The sequence below is a fragment of the Balaenoptera borealis genome, assembly GCF_965194805.1.
Source record: "Balaenoptera borealis genome assembly, chromosome: 3".
Classification (NCBI taxonomy): Eukaryota; Metazoa; Chordata; class Mammalia; order Artiodactyla; family Balaenopteridae; genus Balaenoptera; species Balaenoptera borealis.
Window position 1 is genome coordinate 1,965,458 of NC_138866.1, and position 16,695 is coordinate 1,982,152.

General features: G+C 62.9%; 1 protein-coding gene across 5 annotated transcripts; it reads right to left on the reverse strand.

Moving 5' to 3' along the window:
• Positions 1-125: 125 nt before the first annotated feature.
• EXOC3L4 (exocyst complex component 3 like 4) lies at positions 126-14,293 on the reverse strand. Of its 5 annotated transcripts, none has more exons than XM_082387422.1 (13): positions 14,267-14,293; positions 13,819-13,891; positions 8,518-8,939; positions 6,974-7,625; positions 5,891-6,002; positions 5,559-5,681; positions 5,089-5,189; positions 4,806-4,886; positions 3,564-3,678; positions 2,875-2,994; positions 2,639-2,791; positions 1,840-1,961; positions 126-624 (listed from the first exon to the last, which is right to left on the reverse strand). In XM_082387422.1, exons 3-13 carry the CDS (start codon positions 8,921-8,923, stop codon positions 432-434), a joined length of 2,178 nt encoding a protein of 725 aa, XP_082243548.1. In that variant the 5' UTR covers positions 8,924-8,939; positions 13,819-13,891; positions 14,267-14,293; the 3' UTR covers positions 126-431. The 5 variants fall into 5 exon arrangements, with proteins under 5 accessions (XP_082243548.1, XP_082243546.1, XP_082243545.1 ...); XM_082387420.1 differs by lacking the exons at positions 13,819-13,891; positions 14,267-14,293 and adding exons at positions 12,811-12,999; positions 13,533-13,684; XM_082387419.1 differs by lacking the exons at positions 13,819-13,891; positions 14,267-14,293 and adding an exon at positions 12,811-13,524.
• Positions 14,294-16,695: the final 2,402 nt, after the last annotated feature.

Sequence of the window (16,695 nt, forward strand, 5' to 3'; positions counted from 1 at the left end):
ACAGTGAGCAGGAAACAGCCATCACGAACGGAGTCACCACGGAACCTCTGGCTGGACCCTGGGTGCGTGGGAACCCAGACCTCCTGCCTGAAGTCAACTTGGCCTGCCCCTCCTTAGGGAGACACCATTTTAATTCATGTTTATTTTAAAAATAAATACTCTGTTCTTCACTTTCAGACTGGGGTGGTGCTGGACAGTTAGGCAGGGAGGCCCTCCTGGGTGGGCAGTACTGATGGGAACTTCTGACACTCCCGAACCCTCCCCCGCAAATGCCTGAAATGCCTCTCTCATGGCTGTTCCTTCTGGTCACCAGACATGCGTGGCTGAGGATGGAAATTCCATGGCCATGGGCTCCTGACTCGGGGCTCAGTGCCTGGGGGAAGGTGGCCAGCCCTCCACCTGGGGTCGGCCCCCTCTCAGGCCCAGGGGCGCTAGATGCAGGTGATTAGCACATCCATGGAGGGGGGCACCTCGATCTCCTCGAAGAGCACGTGGCCCCCAGCAGCGCCGGGGCCCCCTGCCTTGGCCGCGGCCCTCAGCAGGTCCTGGGCATGCGTCAGGAGGTGCTGGTTCCGATGGCGGCCCAGTCGGCGCAGCGCTAGAATGGCCAGCACGTGGTCCCGCCTGCAGAGACACGCGGACCCTCACTGCAGACCCAGCAGCTTCAGTGACACCCCAGACCCCGAGGTGAGGAGAACCCCGGGGGCTTGGGCTGGAAGTACGAGTGCACCCAGCATTCCGGGCGCCTGGTCTCCGAGAGACTGAGAGTGGGCCAGGAGGAGCAGTGCTCCGGAAGAGGTGGCTGGGCCTTGAAGGGCGCGAAGCCACGCGGAGCCGGGAGGGCAGGCCTCTGTGGCCTCCGCAGAGGTTCAAGAAACCGAGTGGACTGAAGGATGCAGCAATGCGGCCACACCGGGGTGGGGCCGGGGGAGCTCAGGGCCTCCCGCTTCCAGCCCCGTGCAGGGAGCCAAGCCAGGCAGCAAGCAGAGAGGCAGCATGGGGGTGGGCGGCCTGCGCCCCAGTGGCGTCAGGAGCTCCCCCTCCCCTCCCGATCACCCCAAGAAGCTCGAAGCACCGCCCCACAAGCTAGGGAGGGCAGGCCAGCCCAGGGCAGGCAAACCGGGAGGGGCCAGAAGGGGAACCTCGGGCGCTTGGAGGGGAGGGGTGGCCACTGCGGGCTGGGGGCCGGGAATTCTCCCCGGGGGGGCGGGGCACAGGGCAAGGCGGTGGGTCCAGGAAGGAGCTAGGCTGCGGGTTTTCTGCAGTCTCCCCACCCTGGAATCTCCAAGGCCATGGAGAGATTCGGGCTGGGATTTCCATGGGTACCATGACTCACCACCCCCCCTCCCAACACACACCCAGGGATCAAAGGCTCCTTCCTCCTGGCCAGGTCTGGGGCTTCCGGAAAGGGCCTTCTCCCAGGGGTGGGGGCCGCGGCCTCCCCTCAGCCTCCCGGGGGAGGGACGTGTCCCCACCGTCAGACGCGGGAGGAGGGGCTCCCACTCCCTTCAGACTCCAGGGGTGGGGACGTGTCTCCCCATCTCACCACAGGACTGAATGAGGATGGCGAGAATAGACCACGAGGTAAGGGCAGCCCCGATCCCACGAGGCCTCCCCACAGCCTGAAGGCCGGGGGCCCGCAGCTCCTGCACCTGCACCTGCGCACTCAGGCCGGCGCTAGTCCCAGCCCCGCCCGGGAGGCGCCCCTCCCCCGAACCAGCTCGCGCCGCCCTCAGGCTCCTCGCCCGCCCACCTGCAGCCGCAGGGACATTTCTGAAGGCACGAGTCCCCTGACCCCAGGGCCCCGCGGCGCCCGTCAGAATCTAGTGGGGAACGGACCTGATGTCGGGGTAGCTCCCGATGAGTGTCTCCAGGTGCCGCCGGATGTCGTCTTTGTAAGTCTCGCCCAGTATGTCCGCCACGCACGGGATAGCTCGGCCCAACCAAGTGGCCTCAGAGCCCTACGGACACAGGGAGACGCGTGCGGGGCGGGCCACTGTCCCCCCCCCGGAACCCCCTTGCCGCCCCTGCCTGCAGCCCCTCCATTAGAGCCCCGTAGAGCCCTCCTGAAGCCACCACCGCGGTCCCACTGGGTTGCCTCCTGCATCGCGGAAGGGGACGCGGGCCTCGGCACCGTGGACTCAGTCGCAGCTCAATAGTCATCTTCCCTCCCCCACGATAGAGCCCGGAGGTGTCTTCCAGAATCTGCTCAGATGGGTAAACCGAGGCCCCGCGGGCAAGTCCTGCCTGGAGTCGTACAGCGGGTGGGGGACCAGCAGCCCAGAGAAGGGGTGTATGTGTAGGGAGGAGGTGCCTGAGCTCGAACTGCTCGGGGTCAGGGTCGCAGGAGGGGTCTTCCATAGTCCCCGCCCATCAGACGGGGCTGCGACGCTCATCCCTTCCCTACACACCCCACAAACTGCATGCAAATGAATGCAAACGTATGCAAAGTGTCGTCCCCACCGGGCCCCGCTCCAGCTGGGGGGCGAGTGCGCAGAATCACTTCCGCCAAAGCCGGCCCCGCGGGGGCTCTTACAGGGGCGGGCGGAAATGAGAATGGGGGGCGCTAGTGGAGGGTCCCCACGCTGGAGGCCCCCCGAGGAGGCCAACACTCCGGGCAGCCAGACAATGCTCCTACCAAGCCCTGGAAGGTGTTGCCAATGGCCTGGGCGTCCAGGCCCATCTTCTGGGAGCCACTCACGCGCTCCACACCCCGGAACCGCTCGCGTGGCCTCAGCGCCTGCGCCAGGTACTCGCGGACGACGTATCGGTGCACCTCCTGCAGAGTCTCCTGGGCGGCCGAAGCGGGGGTCTGGGTCAGGGTCAACGGTAGGGGCCCTGGGCATGCCCCCACCACAGCTCGCCCCCCTATACCTGCGCCCGGGGCCGGACCACGTGCTCGAGGTGGCCGGCGAACGCCACCACCTTGTCCAGGAGGGGCTGCAGCACGTCCTGTGTCAGCCAGGCCTTGGTGCACAGGACCTTGAAGAGCGGCTGGGGGCAGAGGGGGTCAGGAGTCTTCTAGCCAGGTGTCCTCCCCATCCACTAGACCCTCCCCTGGGAGCCCCGTGCATGGCTCCTGACAGGGGTGTTTCAGGCCAAGGGACAATCTGTCAACAGGAGGAAATTCTGGGGAGCCATCTGACCCCCTTCTCTACGGTACCTTGGTGACATCCCCTCTCCTGCCACAAATTATGTCACTAGGCCTTTCCCAGGGGCTGCCTCCTCCAGGCTCGGAGCCCCAGTGGGCAGAGGTGGAGTTTGAGTTTGAGCCTCTAGCCAGGCCTTGCTTGGGGAGTCCTGGGGGGGCCTTGAGGGGCCGGATGAGGAGCAGCTCCTTGGACACACCCTGTCTGAGACGTGGAGACTGAAGAAGGTAGTTGTTTCCCAACTGTTCCTGCTCAGCTGGGAACTTGTCTGGGTCCCCTGCCCACCCCCTGACACACCACCCCAGCACTGCCCCCACGGTAAATGAATGCTGTGACTTGGGCTCCCAGGCTCCAGGACACAGGGGGCACCTGCTGGGCATGGAAAGTGGGGCGAGAAGGGCCCATCCCCCTCACCTGCACATCACCCTGCAAGCCCTGGAGCAGCCGCTTCTGAAAGGCGCAGGTGGCAGCCACCAGGGGCTTCTCCAGCTCTTCAAGGCTTCCTGGGAACCTGGCCAGAAGATGAGTTCTGGGGAGGGGCCAGGACAGGGGACAAAGTGAGCAAGGCGGAGCAAGCTGGGGTCAAGGCCTGGCATACAGTCATGAAGGCTGGTGCCACACCAACTCTGTTCACTTAGACTCTAATGTGAAGGGCAGCCCCCTTGGGGCTGCACAGTGTAGTAGCCCTGGGAGCAGAGTCAAGTGAGGGGACAGCACTATGCCCCAGACCATAGAGGGGCAGGGCAGTGGAGTGGTGGTGGTCCCACTGCATGGCAGAGCTCCCCTGTGGCAGCGCTGAGCCGAACCTCCATCCCTCTTGGTGACAGAACAGTGCAACGCAGCCATTCCTGACACAGGGGGCCCTCCTTTGAGCCTCATAACTGCCTCTCCAAATATTATAATGTCCCCATTTCACTGTTGAGTAAACCGAGGGCCAGGCTCTGCCCGGTCCCCAGCCCAGGGACACAGAAAGGCAGGCTAAATTTCCATCAGAGGCTTGGCCAGAGGCTGACTAGCAAGGAACAGAGAATGTTCCCTGGGACTGAACCCCAGGGTCCCCCGTGCCCAGGACCAGTATGGCACAGATTAGGGACAAGAGAGTGTTATAGAAGCAGTGCCTCCGCGTGGTCAGGCTTTGGGTTCACACAGACCTGGTTCACGTCCTAGATCCAGCACGTACTGTCTGTGTGACCGTGGACAAGTGGCATTTCCTTTCTGAGCCTCCACATTCCCATCTGTACATGGGGACCCCACCCTTGCGCTGCAGCAGCTGATGCATCTTAAGTGGGGGGACACTAACGCTTGGCACAGAAGGGGGACAGCCAGTGCCAGCTCACGGGGGGCCTCTGCCTTCTGAGGGTAGATAAACCCAGGCCCCAGCGCGAGCAAGGCCCTGGGGGGAGTGTCAGGGAGGGCTTCCTGGCCTCTGCTCAGCCTTGGAACTCCCCGCATCCCTTCCAGGGCCTCAGCTCGGCGGGGCCGAGAGAGGACCCCACAGCGGGAACGGAGGCGGAGAGGGGGGCTATCCCTGGAGGCCTCCTGGGAAGGCCGCCTCAGGCGGCCGCGGTAGCCTTCAGGGTCCCGGTTCCCTGAGCTTGCGCGCCCCCTGCCGGCCGTGCTCGGCACCGCCCCTGTGGAGGGGCGAGAGAAACCCACCTGAACTCCTCGCAGGCATTGATGTTGGCGCACAGGTTAGGCTCGCTCACCGCCCCCGACTCCAGAAAAGCCTTTTCAAACCTGGGGGAGAGGTACGCAGAGGTCTTGGAGACTCTTTCTGGCTTCTATGACCTCGTGTCCGCCCTCCCATGGGCCTTATGATGAGGCTTGTCCAGGGGCATCTCGGACTCTGAGCAAGCAGGATGGGCCCTCCCCAGGGACGACCACCGTCCACACCCTGGCCACTCCACCCACCACACCCCGGCCCAAGATGCGCCCCTACCTGCGCAGGAAGAGGCCAAGGGCCCGCGCACAGATCTGCAAGGTGGTGGCCTCCAGCTCCGCGGAGATGGCGCCGGCTGCCTTCACGTGCTCTGCCACGAGCTGAGAGCGACGCCACGCGCTGAAGGCGCTTCTGAGCCCTCAATCCCTATGCCCCCAGTCCCCCACCTCGTGGCCCAGGGATGTCTCCAGCCTGCCCTGCTCTTCCTCACAGTCTCGCCCGCAACTTCCAGCGGCCCCAACCTCGAGGTCAGCCCTCCCAACTCCCCACACCCACGGGGCCACCTGCTAAGCTGGGAGCTATGGCCTGGCGCTCCCAGCTTGGCCAGGTGACCCGAGGGCCTCTGATCCGGCCCCACATGGGGCCTCAAGCTCCCGTCTAACGGAGAGAGGTGGTTATGACTGTATTTTACAGCTCTGGGTGTCTCTACCGCCTGAGACCCAAACACATGTCCCTCCTTCTGGGCGCACCATGTGTACGTCGATGGACAGTGGCGTATGGTAGTGGCCCTGCAGCACGTCGGGGGCCTCGGCAGCCGCCCAGCGACTCTGTTCTAGCTGCAGGATGCCATCGAAGCAGCTCATGATCTTGGTCTGTGCGGGGTAAGGAAGGGGCTGCGGTGAGACCCTCCCAGGAAGGAGGTCCCCTACCTCCTGAGCCCCATCGCGCGCCCTTGGAGACAAGGGCCACCCTGCTGGTGCACAGGCCCACGCCTGAGGGCACGGAGCCTCCCTGCAGCGGGGCGGCGGCCACACTCAACCTGGACCCCGCCCCCTCCGGCCTGGCCCCTCGCCGCCCTTACCTCCAGGAAGCTGGTGTAGTCGCTCTCGAGTCGGGCCCACACATCGGGTGCCAGGAGCGGGGGCAGTGGCTCCGAGGGCAGAGCCAGGTCCTGGGAGCCCAGGAAGTCAGGACTGGAAGGCAGGGTGGAGCCCGAAGGTCTGAGCGGAACTCTGATGGGGCAGCGGCTGCCCCTACTCCCCTCTGGACAGGCTCAAAGCCTAACGCCATCACCGTGAGGGCCCCGCATCTGGGCTGTTCACAGACTCAGCCCCGCACCACGCCCTCCATGTTTCCATGCCAGACATCCCTCCCCGCAGCTTCTGACTGCAGGATTTCCTGGCACCCTAAGCAATCAGCTGTGCGTGCACAGAATAGATAAAGATGGCCGTCCAGATGGACCTTGACCAGGTTGCCTCGGGTGTGACCTCTACCCTCACGGTCAGGGTACACCCAAGACTGAACTCTAAACGCCCCCAGGACCATGCAGCTCAGGGACCAGCCACTATCCTGTCCACACTAGGGAGGCCCAGACAGGGGCAGGTACTTGTCTGAGGCCACAGGGCATATTAAGGAGCCCAGAACTTTGGCGCCCTCCTCCAGCTTGCCTGTCTGCCCGTGGGGCTGGGGAGCGCTCAGTGGGAGAGGTGATCCACCCCATCACGTCCTGCAGAGCCCTGAACCCAGGTGTCCATCCAATGCGAGAGTGGGGCTGAGAACCAACTCATGCCAAGCGCTGTGAGCCCACGGTTGTGTCCTGCCTGGAGGGGTGCCCTTTGCTAATTCACTCAGAGGCACCCTGTGCACTAGCTTGTGCCTAACTGGGCCCCCTGCCTCATAAGCAACCCCCGCCCCCCACCCGGATGCTTTCCAGCTTCAGGAACCGGCAGATGGATGGCCCCTCTCCCCTCTCAGGAGAGCACCATGGTCTAGAACGGGGAGAATGTCAAAGGCTCCCGGATCGGACGCCCAATCGCCAGCACTCTCCGGGGAGGAAAAGGAGAAGAAAGGTGCCCTGTGCTCTTTAGAGCAGGTTCCTGAAGGCCTCTCGTGTGGGCAGTTCCAGCCCTCCTTGCCCCTCACGGCGTCCTGGCTGGGGCCTCACCTGCCATAGACATTGGAGGCCCAGTCCAGCAGGACGTAGAGCTGCTCGCAGCCACGGGCGTCGTGCGCCAGCTCCTGGAGGCGCTGGGCCACCGCGCCGTGGAAGGCGCGCAGGTAGGCCTCCCACGCGGGATAGCCGGCGGCCGCGTAAGCCGGGTGCACCTCCAGCTGCACCTTCTGCAGGTCGCGGCGAACCAAGCCTCCGAGCTCGGCCAGAAGCTGGGCCAAGCCGGCGGCACCCTCGACTGCCCCCGGGGCCTCGCCCGCGCTCGCCTGCTGCACGCGCTCCTGCGCGCTCCGCCGCACCGCGTCCTCCCAGCGCTGGCGCCAGTGGCGCGGCGTGCGCAGAAAGTCGCCGTCTGCAGGGGGCTCTGGATGGGCCTCCTCTTCCGCGCGCACCACGCGGGCCAGCTCCGCGAGCACGGCCGCGTCCACGCCGTCCGGGCCCAGGGTCTCGAGCACGATGGCGCCGATCTCCGCAGCCAGCCCGTCGTAGTGCAGGCACACGTCCATGGCGCGCCGCGCAAAGCCCGTGGGGTCCTGCTCGAAGGTGCGCGAGGTTTTCTCGGCCACTAGCCGAGTCTCGAGGTGCCGCAGCTGCTCGAAGGCCGCCAGCAGTTTCCGCTCCGTGATGAGGTCGGCCACAGATTTGTCTTTTGTGAGGTCGGGTGAGAAGAGGGGCAATGAGGGGGACGCCCCAGCTAGGCCTGTCGGCCCCAATCCCTCACATCCGGAGCCGGGCTGCCGCGCCCCAGAGCTGCATCTGAAGGCCTGCTCCAGGAGCCACAGCCCCAGGTGCCCTATGTCCTTTGGAATCACCTTTGAAGAGGCAGAACCCCAGGTCCCAAGCTTGGCTCAAAACAGCAATTGGGATCAGTCCCTGCCTTCCCTGCTGTCAGCCCCTACCTTCCCCTTCGCCCCGCTCCCATTCCCACTCCCAGCTCTACAGAACTGGACCTGGTGGCTTCAAGAACAGTCCTGACTGCAGGTCCAGTGGGGTCAGAGCTCAGGCTGGGCACGCCCAGGCTCCTGCCCCAGGGTCCAGCTTCAGCACTTCTTGCTGTTCCCTGCTCTGGGCCAACGTCCAGCCCCTAGGAGCACTCTGCCTTCACCTGCATCCCCCCTTCAGGGCCCGACTCCAATGTGTCCTCTCCTGGGCAGCCCCCTGACCTCCCCTCTGCCCCATGGCTCACAGGCACCCTCTGTGACCCTGTGATCTGAGAGGGCCAGTGCCTTCTCCACCACTCTGGTTTGGCCAGGAGCCAGGCTGTGGAAGCCTGTGGAGTTCTGGGGTCCTGCAGATCTGGGTTCACATCCCATTTTTCCACTTCCCAGCTGTGAGACTTGAGGGAAGTCACTTAAGCTCTCTGAGCCTCACTTTTCTCAGCTGCCCTCGTTGGAACGTTGGAAGAATTTAACGTGAAATTGTGCAGGGGCAGGGGTTTGGGGTAGCTGGGGAGGGGAGCCTGTCAGGAAGCCTGGGCCCCACTGCCCCCCCCTCTGGCCTCGGTGTCCTCCCCTGCTTAGTGCGGAGGAAGCCCTCACCTTCTAGTTCCGCAGGCCCCGCCCCAGTGGACGACTGCCGGCGGACACCGTCCATGGCCTCTGAGGGCACCTCCCGGCTGTGGGCCACCCCGGGCCCAGTGGTAGCCTGGGTCTGGTCAGCAGCCGGGCCATCGTCCAGAGCATGCCGTAAAGACCGGAAAAGGAAGCGGGAGCTGCGCCTGAGCAGGCCTGGGTCCTCCTGGGGGGCGCAGCCCAAGGCCCGCTGGCTTGCCTTTGAGAAGGCCCGCCGAAAGGTGCCCAGGCCAGGCCTCAAGCCCTCACGATGGGCGCTGGACGCATCCTCGCTGCTTGCCCTCCAAGTGCCCTGAGCTGGGATCTGGGGTGCCACGGGCTCCCTGGGGCTGTGCAGCTCCGGCCCGGAGGCCACTGTCTGAGGCGACGGCATCTTGGCAGCAGCAGAGCTGGGGGCGAAAAGGAGGCTCAGGAAGCCCTGCGGGGTGCCCAGCCCCCAGGAGCAGACACAGAAACCCATGAGAGCCCTGTGGGGTGTGCTGGGGCCCAGTGGCTTAGTCAGGGAAGCTTTCCCCAGGAGGTGACCCCAGGGCTGTCAAAAAGGAAACGTCACCAGGCAGCTCCCATGGCCAGAGCCGTCTTTGTGCCAGGCTGCAGCTACTTCTGCAGACACAGACAGCTGCCTCTATCAGGAAACCTTCCCTGACACCATTTTCCAGGAAGATCTCCCCCAGGTACCCACCTCAGCGGCTTTGCCAGGCCAGACCCTCCCATCGGAGCTGGAGAGGGCACTGAACGCGCGGGTTCTGGGGCACAGCCCGACCCACAGCCCACAGTCCCGGGGGCTGGGCCCAGAAACCACATCCAGGACTTCCTGGACCTTAGGTCCTGAGGCTAAAATGCCCACCCCCTCCACAAGCCACGCACCGCCCCCCCCACCCCGCCATCCTTCAGCTCACCCCCATTCAGCCATCAGGCCTAACTGCTTCTGCATAAAGCGGAGCTCAGGGACCCCCCTGGGAGGCCATGCCTTTTCCCTGGGTGTCTCAGAACTGGAGGGAGGTGGGGTCAGGCGGGAGGGGGCTGGCCCAGGCCACCAGGGACTTATCGGGGCCTTGCAGCCTGCAGGGAAGGCTGTGGGAGGGGCCATGCTTCTATATTTAACCAGGGGCGGGAGGTTCCCAAGCTGTTTCTCACCCATTGCACCTCTTCCCCACCACCCAGACAGGTATGCTCTGGCCCCTCCCCGACAGAGGGTGGGGAGGGAGTCCCCAGGGCATGGGGGTGCAGAACAGGGGCTGCCCCTGACCCACGCCGAGCTCGGGGCCCTCACCACCCAGGCTCCCCTAGGCTCCGCCCACACCCCACCCCATTTCAGCCCAGCCTGGCTGTGTTTGACTTTCTGGCTTTAGGTTAAGCTAGGGGTGGGAGAAAGGAGAGAAACTTCTCGGCTTGCTGGAACCTCTCACCCACCCCATTGTGTTAAGAGGGGTTGGAGATGGGAGGGGGCCAGCAAGGTCTCACTTTAGCCTTGAAGAAACTGGGGCCCAAAGAAGGGCAGGACCTGCTGAAGTCACTGACCAACCAGAGGCTGAGACCCCCCCATTCCCAGATCACCCCCCACCATGGGGACAAAGGCCAGGCTGGAGTCAGCACCTGACTCTTGGGTGATAGTGGGCAGGAACGGCCTCTCCCCAGGCCTCAGTTTGACACCAGGATGGGCAGGACCCAGACCCCTATCCACCCCCTCATACCCTCCAGCGAGATGTCTGTGCAGGGGTCAGACATACAGGGGGTCCGCTGAGGCCTACCTTCCTCTCCCAGAGGCCGCTGAGCTGCTGGAAGGAGGCCCCACTGAGGGAGGGGCAGGCTCAGGTGATTGATGGGGGCCTTATCAGCCCCACCCTGGCCACAGGTCGTTGTCCTCCCCTGGTGCCAGGACTCGGGGACCCTGCCCACAGACCAGCCCAAACACGGCAGGGAGCATTGTCACAGGAGCCGGCCATCCCCTCCCCCCACTCCCCCCGCACCCCACCCCTGGTGTCCCCCAGTGCCCAGCAGGGGCAGGTGTGGTGATGAAGAAAGCCATTCCAGCTGTGCCCAGCCTGCCGTGCTCCGGGCTCTGTCTCCAGGGAGTGTGGGGGAAGGACAAGCTGGCCTGCCTTGCTTGGGAAGAGCTCACACTTAGTAAGCACCCACTGCATGCTCAGCCCAATGCCCGGCACACGTCAGATCCCCATGACAACAAAGTGGCAGGGTGTCGTTCACCACATTTCATACATGAGGAAACAGGCTCAGAGAGGGACAGGGTCTTGTCTTAAGCCACACAGCTCCCGGGTGGGGAGCCTGGGCCAGCCCAGGTCTGTCTAGGACCCTGGGAGCAGAGGCTGGACTCCTGTGTCCCCCAGCATCAGCAAGCCCTGCTGCCTGAGGAACCCTTTCTCCTGGCAGAGGTTCCGAAGGGGGGGTCAGCTCCAGGTGCCGGGAGCGGGGTCGGGCTTGAAGTTCTCCCAGGAAGCCTAGAGGCAAATTCTGGGGGAGGAGGGGCAGCTGGCGGCTGGGTCTCATGGGAGGTGACAGAGGCAGAGACTTGGAGCCCACCTACCCTGCTCTACCACCCTTGTCCCAGATCGGAGCGGCACTGAAGGCCCATCGAGGCCCCCAGCTGGTCCCTCTGCCCCCTGCTCCCTGAATCCCACTTCTGCAGCTTCCCAAGTCATTCTTGACCTTCACAAGGCACAAGTCAACCCGGTCACTCTCCTGCTTTAAACCCTTCCGTGGCTCTCCGCAGCCCTCAGGCCAAGCCTGAGCCCCACAGCCTGGCATTCGAAGCCCCCCATCCTGGACCGAACTTTCTCCAGCCTGACTTCTGGGCCTCCTTGACCTGCATCCATCCAGCCTCACCAGCCGCCTCGTGCCTGTCCAGCCTCCCACCTTCTGCCCAGGCTGCTCCTTCTCCCAGCCTCCCCCTCTGCTCCCTAAATCCGACCTGCTCTTCAGAACCTTGGGTGCAGGTGCCTCCACCTCTGAGGAGTCCTCGGGCTGTGCTGTACCACCTGTCTGCTCGCCAGGCCCTCGGACTGTCCCTGTGGTGATGGGGCCTCCTCACTGGCCTGGGGACCTCTGTTCATCTACCCCCTCCCTGTCACCCCAGAGCCAGCCTGGAGGAGGAGTGAACCATCAATGTAAGGGTCACCCCCTGCCTGGGCTGTCCTGGTCAGGCGTCACGCTGGTGTCTTCTGGGCCGCAGACTCCTTGCTGACACTACCTTGGCCCCTGCCCCGTGCCTGCCTCCCCACCCATGGGGCCTCTCTCTGGCTCTCTTTCTCTCTGTCCCATTGCCCTGCGTGTTCAGAGGCCCTGGACCCTGTGCCTGGGACTCGGTGCTGGATGAGCTTCAAGGCCCAGGAGGCCCAGGCCCAGCCTGAGCCCCGGGCCCCATGTTCTCCAGGTCAGGCCAAGGCACCCACTCCAAGGCACCCACTACAGGGCCAGTGGCAGGGGCAGGAATGCCACCCGGAAGACATGGTCACTGGAAGCTCCCATCTGGGGCCACCCTGTGACCAAGAAGTCAAGTCTGGGCTTCCCCCACCACTTGCTATCCCCAGCCCCAGCTTCCACCCACTTTTCCTAGGCCTGCCCTCCTATAGCATCTCCTCCCAGGTATCCCTCGGCGCCCTTCCCACTCCCAACCTCTCCACCTCCCCTGGGCCTGGGCCACCACCGCATCCTTCAGAGCTCCAAAGTAGCCACCTCGGGCAGAGGACTGTGTCTCCCTCATACCTCCCACCTGCCAACCCCCATCACCTGATCACAGGTCCTAACTGTACCCCTTCCTAGACCCCTTGGAACCCAACTCGTCAGAGCAATTGGGGGTCTTGCCAAAACATAAACCTCCCTTAAAACCCTTCCTTGCAAGGTAAGATTCTTCTCCTGAAATAAGGAGGAAGACAAGCATGTGTTCTCACACTATTCAACATTTGCCTAGAAGAACTAGCGAAGGCAATAAGTCAAGAAAAATGAATAAGAAGTATAAATATTGGGAAGGACCTGATAAAAAATGGCATTATTTGTAGGTGATATGATCATCTGCTTAGAAATAGCTTTCCTATACTCCAGAAAAGCCTATTTTTAAAAGGCACTCAAAAGGCTTCCCTTTTTAATAGCAACAAAACATAACCCCTCTCCCCACCCTGGGCTGCCATCACCCTCGGGAGAAGCACAGACTCCTTAGCTGGGCATTCAAGACCCTTCCTAACTGGCCCCTCCAGTTTCACCTGCTCACTCACTCGCCCACTCTGATCACGTGGGTGTACTCACCTCTCCTCCACACCTTTGTACAGACTGTTCCCTCTGCCAGCAGTGAGCTCTCCCCCGCCTTCTCAGCTGCTGACTCCTTCAAGGTTCAGCACGTGTGGCTCCTCCCCCAAGAAGCCTTCTCCGACCAGCTGAGCCCCACACCATGGTCAGCGCCTCCTGCTCTGGGCCTGGTTCCTGCCCTGGACACACCTTCTCCCATGACCGGGGGACAGTTACAGGGTTTGGGGCATCTGCCTCTCGACCAGGAGCCCCCCGGGGCAGAGAGTGGGCCTGACCCAGCCTCCAGCCAGGGCTGGTACATGGCAGGTGCCCAAGGGAAACAGATAAGCAATTTCATGGAGGTGCATCAGCCCATAGGTGTGCCACTACTTTGTGCATATGGGTTTTGCACAACTATGTGTTAACCTGAGTGTGTCTCCCGGTACGTGTGTGCCTCTGTTCCAGAATGTGTGTGCCTCAGAGTGTCTGTGAGTAGTTCTGTTCAGGAGTCCATGTAGGTCTGCATGTCTTCATGTTCATGTCTGTATGCTTTCTATCTCTGTGTGTTGTGTGTGCAAGTGTGTATCACTGTGATTTGAGCTGCCATTCTGGCCTGGGCTCCGAGCTGGGGCGCTCAGCCTGGAAGGCCACTAGCAGAACCAGAATTGTCCTCAGCCCCTTGAATCCCCGCCTACTCCCCACAGCACCCCGGAGGCCCTCCCGCTCCACCTGCACAGACATACCTGCCGGGTGAGTAGACACCGGGCCCCAAACAGAACGGGGCTGCCAGGAGAAGCCGGCCGAGCTGGGGCCTCAGAGCGGGGCCTAGGCGCTAGGGCCTCTGGAGCAGCCAGAGCGAGTGACCAACAGCTGGGACTCCCCAGCTACCGCCAAACTGGCCACGGCCCCCAGCCCCCCCCCAGCCCCACCCTCCACCACAGCCCCACCCCCAGCCCCACCCCCAGCCCCATGCTTTCACTTGTAGAAATGCTCCCACCCCCTTCCCACTCCAGAGGCAATCACTCCAACCTTTGACTCCTGGCAGCGCAGGGCTCAGGCTCAGGCCACAGGCCGTGGAGGGGAGGGACGAGGAAGCAGCACTCTGGAGGCGTGGAGGGGGTGGACGCTGCTGGGGACGGTGGGATGGCCTGTCCCTCCTGTGGTCAGACTGAGGCCAGAGGGAGCAGGCGCCAGCTGGCTGGAAGGGGGGCACCCAGCCCACAGCGGCCAAGCCCAGAAGGACCCCCCCTCCAGGGCAGAGTCGCCAGCGCCAGCCCTGTGCCCTGCCTGGCGCTGAGAGCCCCGAGGGCAGAAATGGGGGGGAGACAGCGACAGCAAAGGGAACATTGTAGGCCACCTGCCAGCAGCTGGAAGAAGGAGAGGGGCCCTCGAGGACAGATGGGATTACACTCAGGGACAGGAGTGATAGCAGGGGTCAGCCCATGAGGGAAGGTGAGGAGGTGGGCCCGAGCCTCACCGGCCAGGAGCACAGGTCCCACTCCTCCAAGGTGGCTCCAGCTGAAGACATTTTGTGGGGAGGGTCACTGAGGAGAGGCTGGCCCGACACCTTCCTGGGGGGATTCCGCTGCTGGCGTCCTAGGGAAAAAAACTTAGGGAAAATCCAAGGAGGACAGATCCAGGCCTGTTCACTCGGGCTGGAGCCACAGGGGCGTGGGGCAGAGCAGGGGAGGGGCTCTGGGCAGCATTCTGAAGAGAGCAGAAACAAGCCCCTGAGCTGTCCCAGGGCTGCCATAACGCAGTACCATGGGCTGGGGGGCTTAAACAGCAGACATTTATTTTCTCACAGTTCTGGAGGCTGCAAGGTCCCAGATCAAGGTGTTGACAGGACTGATTTCTCCTGAGGCTTCTCTCCGTGGCTTGTGGATGGCCATCTTCTCCCTGTGTCTTCACATGGTCATCCCTCTGCGGGTCTGTGTCCTAATCTCCCCTTCTTATAAGGCCATGTTGGATTAGGACCCACCAAAATAGGCTCATTTTAACTTAGTCACTCTTTACAAAGACCCACCTCCAAATGCAGTCACATTCTGAGGTACTGGGAGTTAAGACTTCAACATAAGAATTTTTTGAGGACAAAATCCAGCCCATAACAGATTGGAAGGCACCTGAGATGCTGCAGTACCTTGCTGACATCTGCAGATGGACCAAGTTGTACCTGGGGATGCCAGCACCTCCTCCAGGAAGCCCTCTAGTTTTCTCTTGAGTCATTAGCTCCCAGACCCCTGGGTTCCCCTCTGTGAAGTGGGGCCATAAGAGTCCCAGCTCAAGCCTATGAGGCACCCAGCTGGTTGGGTGGGTCTTTCCCCCCCGCTCAGGCCGGCCTGCCTTCTGGCCTCCTGTCCCATGTGTCTCCAGCAGTCAGAGACTAAGAGATGAGAGGGGCAAGCACAACTCAAGAGACAGAAGCGGGGGGATCCTCGAGGTGATCACCCAGGGCTCTTCGGTGGAAGTCCTGGGACCCCGTGGGGTAGCTGGTCTTCACCCATATTGCACTGGGACACCAACTCAGAAAGGCATAGGAACCTGCTCACGGCCACACAGCTGGCAAGAAAGAGGCTAGGCTTCCAGCCTAGATCTCTGCCTCTGAGGACTGGATCTTCCCATGGGGCAGGGCCCTGGTGGACACTGGGGGCTCCTTGGTCTGCCCCTCCTGTTCTCCAGGTCACAGGGCACATCTGAGTGCTGGGACCTCCCAGTGTAGGTCACCTCCACTCAAAAGCCAGGTCCCTAAAAAGTTGGTGGTGCCCAGGCCTAGGGGGTTGCCCCCAGACCTCTTCCCAACTCCTGGCTGCATCCCACCCCTGCCCAAACCTGTGCCCACTTTTCAGCATGAGGCTGTGATGTTTCTTTTATTCTACTTCCATGTTGTTTTTCCCCAACTTTCTCAGTAAAATCCCTTTGGAAAAGTCCCAGCCTTGTCTCAGAGGAGCCTTGGGCACAGGGCCGGTCTGGCCCGGGTCAGGAGAAGGCCGAGCAGAGGGGGCAGTTGGGAAGGGGTGGCACAGCTGGGGACCCCAATAAGAGAACAATTCCTCTGCCCTATGTTGGGCTACACAGCCCTGGGAGAGGCATTTCTGACTCAGCCTCAGGTTATTCCTCCATAAAATGGGGTTGTTGTTGGGATCCAGTGGGCTCACCTCATCAGAGGACCTGGCACCCAGGGCAGGAAGGGAGGGAGAAGGACCACACCACCAGATGCTTGCCTGTCCTGGGGGTTCCTGGGGAGCCGGACTACTACACGCTACAATTTCCCAAAGCGGCAAATTCCACTTACACTGCCGCCGGGTCCAGGGCAGAGACCAGCCTGGGAACAGGACACCAAGGCTCCAGCCTCTGCCCCTAACCGGCTGTGCGCCTGGGCAGGGGTCAGTGTCTGTCTCTGAGCCTCAATCTCTCCGAGAGGCCGATGTTGCAAAGTTTAGGTTGGCCAGCTCCTGCGTGCTGGGGGCGGGGCCGCAGGAGGCGGGAGGGGGTTGTCGGTGGGCGGAGCATGTCTCTGGCACCGCCCCCTACAGTTACGCGCAAGCTCGCGGGTCAGTCGCTGTGTGCGTGGTCTCAGCCCGCTGGTCTTTAAGGGCCGGGGCCCTGCGGGCTGAGGGCCTGAGCTGTGCGGGACAGCAGACCCACAGGGTGAAAATCGCCCCCACTGGGCTGCCTCCCCGGGCCTGACACCCCCCTATTCCCCAGCTCACGGGGCACGACGGGGACCCGGGACCTCCAGTTATGGGTCGCCTCCACCCAAGACCTGCCCTGTTAGGGGGTGAGCTCCAGAGTGGCGTTGTGGGCACTGCTAGGGCTTAGGTCTCAGGCGCACCTGGGATTCTGTCCCACCCGGCTCTTTGTCAGATGTGGGACCTTGAGAAAGTCGCGTTTGAATGGCTGCAACCC

Coding starts and splice junctions, on each gene's coding strand:
- EXOC3L4 (XM_082387418.1), bottom strand. CDS start 9,010: ATGGGTTTCTGTGTCTGCTCCTGGGGGCTGGGCACCCCGCAGGGCTTC. Junction 5,190..5,558: donor TGTCCATCGACGTACACATG/GTGCGCCCAGAA, acceptor CGTCGCTCTCAG/CTCGTGGCAGAGCACGTGAA. Junction 4,887..5,088: donor CTTGGCCTCTTCCTGCGCAG/GTAGGGGCGCAT, acceptor CCTCTCCCCCAG/GTTTGAAAAGGCTTTTCTGG.